We start from the raw sequence: 8,804 nt of genomic DNA, 5'->3' as shown, positions 1-8,804 counted from the left end.
CTTTAACAAGTTTTATCACGTAGTAGCTCATACTACTCATGTCCCCTCCAATGTGCTCACATGGGAAAATGCAAATCACTTTATCATGTTCGGGCAAAACACAAGAATGAAATTGGCGTTTGGTCTTACATCAATGCAAGTTAGACAGTTTAACAACATATTGATGATGACTGTATGTTTGAATCCGTGTGTAAAGACGGTTTCTGGGTCAGCCATGTGTATTAGTTTGAAAACCAGAATTCATGTGAAAACAGTCCTACTTAAAAAGTCAAGAACTTAACAGCTCTGTCAAAATCCACAAGGTCTGTACAGATAGAAGAAAAGGCCTTTATTGAAACATCTGAAAAGAATTACACGTGAGATAAAGTACAACTTTGAACATTTCCTGTTATTGACTTACACTGTATGAAGTCTGACATTTTAAAATACAATCCGCACAATAACTTGTATTGATAAAAATGTGTTCAATCATCAAACACATGCACATACTGCGGAACTTCTTTACAGTGTATCTGCAGCACTCGCAGTCACAGGCCTGATGATGAGTGTGAGCTCCACAGGTACAGGAGGAGGGATGTATTTCTCCTCCCTCAGCAGCCGCAGCAACAAATCCTCAGTGTCCTGCGGCCAGCGATAAAGACGCGTGTTCTGAAGCCAGTTAGGGACATGCCTCTGTATGGAGTGTGTATAGATATTTTTGTTGTCGTTGTAGAGAAGGAGTGAAAAGAAAGGATTGTCAGAAAAATGAGGAAAAACTCAAAATTAACATAAATAGCAAAACCCTGATCTAACAAATGCTGTTAATTATTAGGGTTCGAGCATGAAATGGTGCAAAAGCCCTATTGTTGTTCAAGAAATTATTATTCCGCTTTCTCTTACGAAAGAGTTGCCTTTTTGGTGCCTTTATCATACTCAAAAACTCATGAAAGTTGGTACACGCGTCTCTGCCGGCGATAAGTTACGTATTTTAGTGGTGTCGCGAGTGGGTGTAACCAAATGGTTCGCTAGCGCCCCCTAAACTGATGCCCCGGTGGCTACATTTACCTACATGCATGACATTCGGTGGACATGTGTATCACATCGAGCTGTAAAAACTATAACATGTTGTCCAAAATATGATAAAAAAAAAAAGTCATACTATAGCATGTCCAAAATATGATGAAAAAAAAAAAAAGTCATGCTATAGCGTGTCGTCCAAAATATAACAAAAAAGTCATACTATAGCATGTCGGCCAAAATATGACAAAAAAAGTCATACTATAGCAGGTCGTCCAAAATATGATTTTTAAAAAAAACAAGTCATACTATAGCATGTACAAAATATGATTAAAAAAAAAAGTCATGCTATAGCATGTCGTCCAAATTATGACAAAAAGTCAAACTATAGCATGTCATCCAAAATATGATAAAAAAGTCATACTATAGCGTGTCGTCCAAAATATGATAAAAAAAAGTCATACTATAGCATGTCTAAAATATGGAAAAAAAAGTCATACTATAGCGTGTCGTCCAAAATATGACAAAAACGTCATACTATAGCGTGTCGTCCGAAATATGGAAAAAAAGTCATACTATAGCGTGTCCAAAATATGATAAAAAAAAAGTCATACTATAGCATGTTGTCCAAAATATGACAAAAAAGTCATACTATAGCATGTCGTCCAAAATATGATTAAAAAAAAAGTCATACTATAGCATGTCCAAAATATGATAAAAAAAAAAAAGTCATGCTATAGCATGTCGTCCAAAATATGACAAAAAAGTCATACTATAGCATGTCGTCCAAAATATGATTTAAAAAAAAAAAGTCATACTATAGCATGTCGTCTAAAATATGATAAAAAGTCATACTATAGCATGTACAAAATATGATAAAAAAAAAGTCATGCTATAGCGTGTCGTCCAAAATATGATAAAAAAAGTCATACTATAGCATGTCTAAAATATGGAAAAAAAAGTCATACTATAGCGTGTCGTCCAAAATATGACAAAAACGTCATACTATAGCAGTCGTCCGAAATATGGAAAAAAAGTCATACTATAGCGTGTCGTCCAAAATATGGAAAAAAAGTCATACTATAGCGTGTCTTCCAAAATATGACAAAAAAGTTATATTATAGCATGTCGTCCAAATTATGACAAAAAGTCAAGCTATAGCATGTCGTCCAAAATATGATGTCATACTTTGGACAACATGCTATAGTATGACTTTTTATCACATTTTGGACAACATTAAAGAAATATGATATACGTGCTATTTCTGACGACATGCTATAAGTATAACTTTCGTTAAAGTTATGGTAGCCAGCAGAGTGGCGCAGCTGTCAGCGTTATTGTCTGGCAGTCCGAAGGTCATTGGTTCAATTCCGGTCTCTGACAGTCTATGTTGAATTTGCATCTTTCTGCAAAACTAATAACTTAAAAGTCCAGTTTCTCGTCCATAACATGGATGACTAACTTATGCCTGTAGCCCATAATGTAAAACATTTTATTCAACAAGAATCCTCCACACACAAAGTTCCAGGCCCCTTGTCAGCGCTGGCTTGGAACTGCACCATTTTGCTGCCTTTATTGCATGCGTGCCTGACTTATATGACTTTTAAACATGTTAGGGAAGAGCGATCAACAGTGCAGTGGTTTTCACGGTTGCCTCCCCGTCAGAAGGTTCCAGGTTCGAGACTCGCTCTGGAAAGGGTGACAGTAACATGCAAGATGGAAAGTCTCGTCAAGGGCAAGAATCGAACACAGAACGGAACACGGAACCTTCTGACTGGAAGGCAACAGCACTAACCACTCCACCACACCACCTTCTTCCATAAAATGTTTAAAAGTCATATAAGTTATGTAAGTCAGACAAACATGCAATGAAGGCAACACAACTCTGCAGTTGCTTGTGTCGTCGTCTCACTATCAGGAAGTACTCGCTTCGATCAGGGGCTTGGAACTCTGTCTGTGGTGGATTGCATGTTCTTGCCTGGAGTGTGACTTTGTCACATTTCCGACTATATGCATGATGTTTGATTTACATCATGGACTACATGCATGATAACATGCATAAGTTAGTCATCCATGTTATGGATGACATATTTTAATTTACTTATTACTATGGACTACATGCATATGTTAGGCTATAGTATGACTTTTTTTTAAATATTTTTTGGACCTGACATGCATGTCCAAATTTTTTATGTTGATTCAACTTAATTTTTATGTTGATTCAACTTAATTTTTTAGATGATTAATTAATTTAAACTAATGCTATGGTATGACTTTATTACCATCCTATTTTGGATGACATACTATAGTATGAATTTTTTTAAATATTTTTAACGACAATTTATTGTATTAAGTATGCTGCTATCTCCCTGACGTGCATTATGCGAGGGCCCGCATATCACTGCTTACAGTCTTAATTAAACATGTTTTCTGACCTGGGATGTATCAAGGAAGAGAACCGGTATGAATTTGAAGTTCAAGCTGCCTTGCTGGATAAATTCATTCTGCATCTGAAATCAAATTTCAATACAAATAAGTGTTAGCGGTTCCTCTCATAATTATGTATTATTTAAAATGAGCAAATATTTCACAAAGGCAGAAATTATTAACATTTACCTCACGTGTATTTATGTGCAAATTTTAGATACTTAGAAATAGACTTGAAAGTAATCAGCAGGCTAAGAATATAATATGACATAATTAAATCAGCCTCATTGACTCCGAGGCTGATTTTACTGACATGATTTTACTGACATACTTTAATTGACCCTTTTCAATGCAGGACCTTTCCCTATAGTGCAGTGGTGTCAAACATACGGCCCGCGGGCCGCATCTGGCCCGCCAGGGGGTTCAGCTCAGCCCGCCGGATGACTTTGCTATGTGTGAAAATTACAGAAAGACATAAATTGCATTTCTATGAGAATATGGAGGTTTATGAGTACAAACGTTTTTTAATTTTTTTTTAATTTTTTTTTTTTTTTTTAATCGATCCAGTAATTGCTTCAAAAACAGTGTAAATGCGATGTCTGCTCTGGAGGCAGAAGCGCTCGTTGCCACAGGCAGCAGCGCGAGGGAATCTGCAGAGGAGAGCCCAGGCAGATAAACAGTGGGCTGATGTCTGAGTTTTTGGTCTTTAGGTTTCTAGTTTATTGTAGAAAGACCTTAAAATAGGGTTTATCATCCAAAAACCTTCACCAATGATTTAAACATAGAGAAATATTGTCGTTAGGTATGCGTTATTATGCTATGATTTTACTGGTCTGGCCCACTTGAGATCAAAGTGGGCAGTATGTGGCCCCTTAACTAAAATGAGTTTGACACCCCTGCTCTAATGGGTACATTACACTGTGGTATTAGTACCTTTCCTGAAGTAAAAGGTTTGAAAAAACTTCCTCCACCACAGATTCATTCTCACCATTGAGTGAATATATTTGGCGTGTAGACCATGACTGTCCACCACAGACCCTTCAATGTCTGCCGTATACTTGGGACTGATGGCGATAATAATCAGGGTTAATGGCTGTGAAAAACACACACACACACACACACACACACACACACACACACACACACACACACACACACACACACACACACACACACACACACACACACACACACACACCTTCGACTGTTATTAAAAACCTCCTTAAAGTTAGAACACATACTACAGACCAAAAATGGAATATTCATTTGAAAATTCAAGTACAAAAAGAAAAATACTACTTCCAAAGCTTTTACGTCACAATATAATTGTAGTAACACAAATATGTGATATTAAACTGTGGTATTGACTTACATCTTTTAGGTAACTGTCCTTCCACTTGTTGATGTCCATGCGTCTAATGGGATTGTCAAATAAGTCAATCTGTGAAATTATAGTTGGGGCTGTCAGTACAATGTTGAATGTATTTATGTGATTTTGAGAGACCTAAAAAAAAAAAAAAAAAAGTCTGTGTTAAGGCGTGATATCTTACAGCCAGTCGAAAGCCCTGCTTTGTGAGGAAGTCCACGAAGGGCACCATCTCTGATGACACGTCTGAAGAGTAAGTTATAAAAACGTTTCCTATGAAGAGGGGAGATCATGAAATCGAAATAATCAGAATCTGTAAATTACTCTGAGTGAAGAGATCATTTCAGTATTTCTCCTATTCTTTGCCTTAATGTACTGCTGCGCATGGCTGCACATAACATTGGGTGTAGTGCTTGTACTGTTGCTTTGCACAGTTTGGTGGTATCCACTGCCTCCATCTGTTATGTCATTGGATTTAGAACAGCTTTCTGACTGCAGCTGGAGAATAACCTGCACACAAACACTAACTAACACTCTCACATTTGCTGAAATGTTTAATGTGTGTTGTCCTCAAAAAAAGTTCAGTTTAACACTTTCTAATGGAAAATGGTTTCATATTTTGTCCACTGAATTCTATAGAAAACTCTTCACAAAACATCCAAACCAATTCAACACCAAACGGTAACTTCAAATATTTTCATAAAGAAACACTGTCATAAGCAATTGAAAATGCAAATGATATAATAATAATTATTATTATGATATAAAAAGAAGAAAATATTCATAAAAACAAAGAGACAATCATCTATAAATAAATAATCTAAGCATTATGTCAATATATAAACAATGTTTGCTTCCCATAACTATACAAATACATCCAAACACACGAGTGTGTGTGTGTGTGTGTGTGTGTGTGTGTGTGTGTGTGTGTGTGTGTGTGTGTGTGTGTGTGTGTGTGTGTGTGTGTGTGTACACATGCAAACATATATACAGACAAGTTCCTGTGTATGTCCATGATCAAAGGGAGCAACATCAACATAATTAATATGATTAGTTTAAATTAGATGTGATAATTAAGTGTAAAAGGGTTAATATTTTTCTGACTTCTGTGCAAAGAGTTACTGACTTTTGTTTTTGGTTCTCAATGTAAGCTTTTCAACTCCGAGCCCCAAATGTTTTTGGAATATGCTTGTCACTGAAGAATGACCTCTCACTTGTGAAAAAAAAAAAAAAAGTCCTCCTCCTCATTATATCACATTTGTATTTTTATTTGCAAACTTTGCTCCCCTCCGCTGTCAGGAAGAGAAGTAATCGCGCTTTATTTTTTTATTTTTTTCATTTTAAACCATTTTATCAAGCATTCAAACAGGTTCAGCAGGTTCATAGAGATAAGATCAAATTAATAACACACTCTGACTGAAGCTTAATTCTAACCCAAACACACAAAGCACGAGTACATTCCTTCAAAGTGGGAGAATGAAAAGACTCACGGCACTCGTCAGGCAGACTGATGGTTCTTCTTTTCCCCTGTGGATGAGAGACAGGCTGCTCGGCTCCTGCTGGGCTCAGGTTCAGCACGTTGACCTGCGAGACGCCTTCCACAGGGGGGGCGGAAAACTGGGGCACGTTCACCCAGACACTTCCCTGAGCCAGGCTGTCGCACATCAGGTTGTCCTGATGTTGGGGCCTGAAGTAGTGAGAGAGAAAAATAAATAAAAGGCCAGAGACGGCATCATCTCACTGAAAGCTGATATTTTAAAAGGGAAATGGAAGTGAACTTTTAATAACATATATGTCAGACATTTTTTTTTATTTCTAAAGAGCTCTTCGATATTGATCTGTGTTTACCAGTTTTGGGGGTCATTCCACGGTCTCCTGCTCTGGCAGGGAACAGATGGCTGAGGTGGGTATCTGTTGACCGGGTTAAGGTTGTACTGCCCATCTCCTGCAGAGTAGTAAGTTCATAATGTTATGAAAGTCCACAGTTACAATTAAAGTATTTCTGTTTGTCAACTTTAAAAAAAATAATTCAGAGACAGCATCTTCGGCCTTAAACTGAAGTTATATAAATATTATAGTGTAAAGATAAAGAATACAACAAATTCTGATCGTGTTTTTTTTTCTTTTCACGTCAAATAGACCTAATACTAGATATTGTGTTCACCCCTTTAAGTAAAATTAAAACATAACTACGTGAACATAAAATAAATTCTGTCAATGTTATTGCTTCACAGTTTTAGAGTATCATGTGTATATATTATAAATGTAAAACAGAAATATATCCACTAACACTTCACTAACGCCTCACAAAGTGGGACAGCAAGAAATCTAAGTTGAGTCAGGCTCACAGCTGGTAGGTCTAATGTTTTCCAGCGCTTGTCGTTATTACCTGAAACAAATTCATCATTAAGAAAAATAAAATATATACATTTGTATTTGTCACTTTTTGTGCTATTTTACATTGCACTTATAAAAACAAATCAATTACAAGGAAAGCAACTGTTTTTTTTTTTTTTTTTACCGTAGTTGTGCATGTATTGGTGAGGAATTAGAAAGGGAGTGTAGCGTTGCCACTCATTGTCAGATTTCAGCGGCAAAGGAGGCTCAAGTTCCTCCTCTGCGTCACTCTGAAGCTGAGAATTGTAATTGTCCTCCCCTCTGAAAGTAAAAAAAAAAAAAATACGCCGCTTTTTTTTCTGAATATGTCTGTCAAATTAATCTAAATTTAAAAAACATTTGGGATGACAATTTTCCTAGTTACCTGGTGGTGTCTCTGTTTGTAGGCTCCGTTGTTTCACACCGATCTGGTCCACAGTCACAACAGTCCCACCCTCCTCTCATGCCAGCCTGCATGGCTTCTGGAGGATGCAGAAAACAGCCATCGGGAGGTTGATGGTGGGGATTTATCCCAGCAGAAGTCGCCCCTCTGCGCTGCATCAGCTCCACACGCTGCGCAACGTGAGCTGGCTGTCCCCGGAACTCCTGGTTCACTCGTCCACCTCTGCATGGGCTTCCGTAGAAATAATCTGCATCCACGCAACAGGTTGGTATGTCTCGGTTACGATGGGGAATAACGTGAAATATTTGATTTACTGTAACTCCAGGGTTTGGAAATCGAAGGACATTCTTGGACTCATTTGTGGTGGGAGACACTTTCAGCTCTGGCTCTTGTTTGGATTTCTCCATTTTATTTCAGCGCTGAAAGAATCCTGCAAGGAACAGAGCAGACAAGTTTTGTTACACATACAGTATGTTCATAAAACAAGATGAAAAACAAGATTCGAATTACACATTTTTGTTCATTTTTCTCTCAAAATCTCCAAAGATTGATTTTAAGAAATGATTATTTGCAGATATACATGCATATACAAAACACGTGAAAAAAGAAGATTCTATAAAATGTAATTTGTGTCCTATGTACTGAGGATAGAGAGCAGAACAAATACCTACCTGTTAACTCCTGAGTCCGTGGGTTTGTGTGTGTTGCAGCCTGCTATATGCAAATTCTGCACCACTTCAGGTGCAGCCAAAAAGAGCAAAGAATGTCGGGTGTGTTCATCAGCTGCATCAGACAGGAATGTTTAGCCAAGTAAGATAACCTTCAAAAGAGTATTTAGGCGGGTTAGCCTTTAAGAGACACGTTAAAATAATTTACGACATAATATAAGAGTATGAAAGACGGTGAAAATATCTTAACAGGTCATAACAGATTTAGTTACAAATTCACAGTAAAAGTACTAAAATCATGATGACAAAATGCAAAATGCAGTTTAAACAGCCTTTAAATGAGATTGCTTCACTTTCTTACATGCAGTTAACTGCCCTATAACTAAAGGGTTGACACTTCTTAGGATATTTGCATATATTCAGTTGTTTTCTTTGTGTCAAGCCCACCCTGAGCAACTGCAAGACTATCACTTTTCAGCTGCATGTATTTACACAATACTAATGGATTTCTGCTTTCAATGTTTTCCCCGTGGTGCTGGAAAAAAAAAAAAGAAGAAGACTGCAGTGT

At 37.2% G+C, this 8,804-nt stretch overlaps 1 protein-coding gene across 2 annotated transcripts; it reads right to left on the bottom strand.

The window, feature by feature from the left end:
* Positions 1–289: 289 nt before the first annotated feature.
* Positions 290–8,766, bottom strand: LOC138625919 (E3 ubiquitin ligase TRAF3IP2-like). 2 transcript variants are annotated; one of them, XM_069707197.1, is made up of 10 exons: positions 8,240–8,766; positions 7,551–7,998; positions 7,311–7,447; positions 6,638–6,734; positions 6,280–6,476; positions 4,974–5,062; positions 4,796–4,864; positions 4,412–4,516; positions 3,432–3,506; positions 290–672 (listed from the first exon to the last, which is right to left on the bottom strand). In XM_069707197.1, the coding sequence occupies exons 2-10, from the start codon at positions 7,973–7,975 to the stop codon at positions 502–504; spliced, it is 1,365 nt and encodes a 454-aa protein (XP_069563298.1). In that variant the 5' UTR covers positions 7,976–7,998; positions 8,240–8,766; the 3' UTR covers positions 290–501. The 2 variants fall into 2 exon arrangements, with proteins under 2 accessions (XP_069563298.1, XP_069563297.1); XM_069707196.1 differs by having other exon boundaries at positions 7,551–8,766.
* Between the last annotated feature and the right edge of the window lie 38 nt (positions 8,767–8,804).

Source organism: Brachyistius frenatus, unplaced genomic scaffold, assembly GCF_029030835.1.
Source record: "Brachyistius frenatus isolate BFR_SWC_R1_liver_20210118 unplaced genomic scaffold, ASM2903083v1 Contig_67, whole genome shotgun sequence".
Taxonomy (NCBI): Eukaryota; Metazoa; Chordata; class Actinopteri; family Embiotocidae; genus Brachyistius; species Brachyistius frenatus.
This window is presented reverse-complemented; position numbering and strand designations above follow the sequence as displayed.

What these genes read in the sequence shown, in the direction of transcription:
- LOC138625919 (XM_069707196.1), bottom strand. Translation starts at nt 7,975, where the DNA reads ATGGAGAAATCCAAACAAGAGCCAGAGCTGAAAGTGTCTCCCACCACA. An exon ending in TGGAATGACCCCCAAAACTG is followed by an intron (nt 6,477 to 6,637) that starts GTAAACACAGAT and finishes TCACTACTTCAG; the next exon opens with GCCCCAACATCAGGACAACC. An exon ending in AGGACAGTTACCTAAAAGAT is followed by an intron (nt 4,517 to 4,795) that starts GTAAGTCAATAC and finishes TGTTTTTCACAG; the next exon opens with CCATTAACCCTGATTATTAT.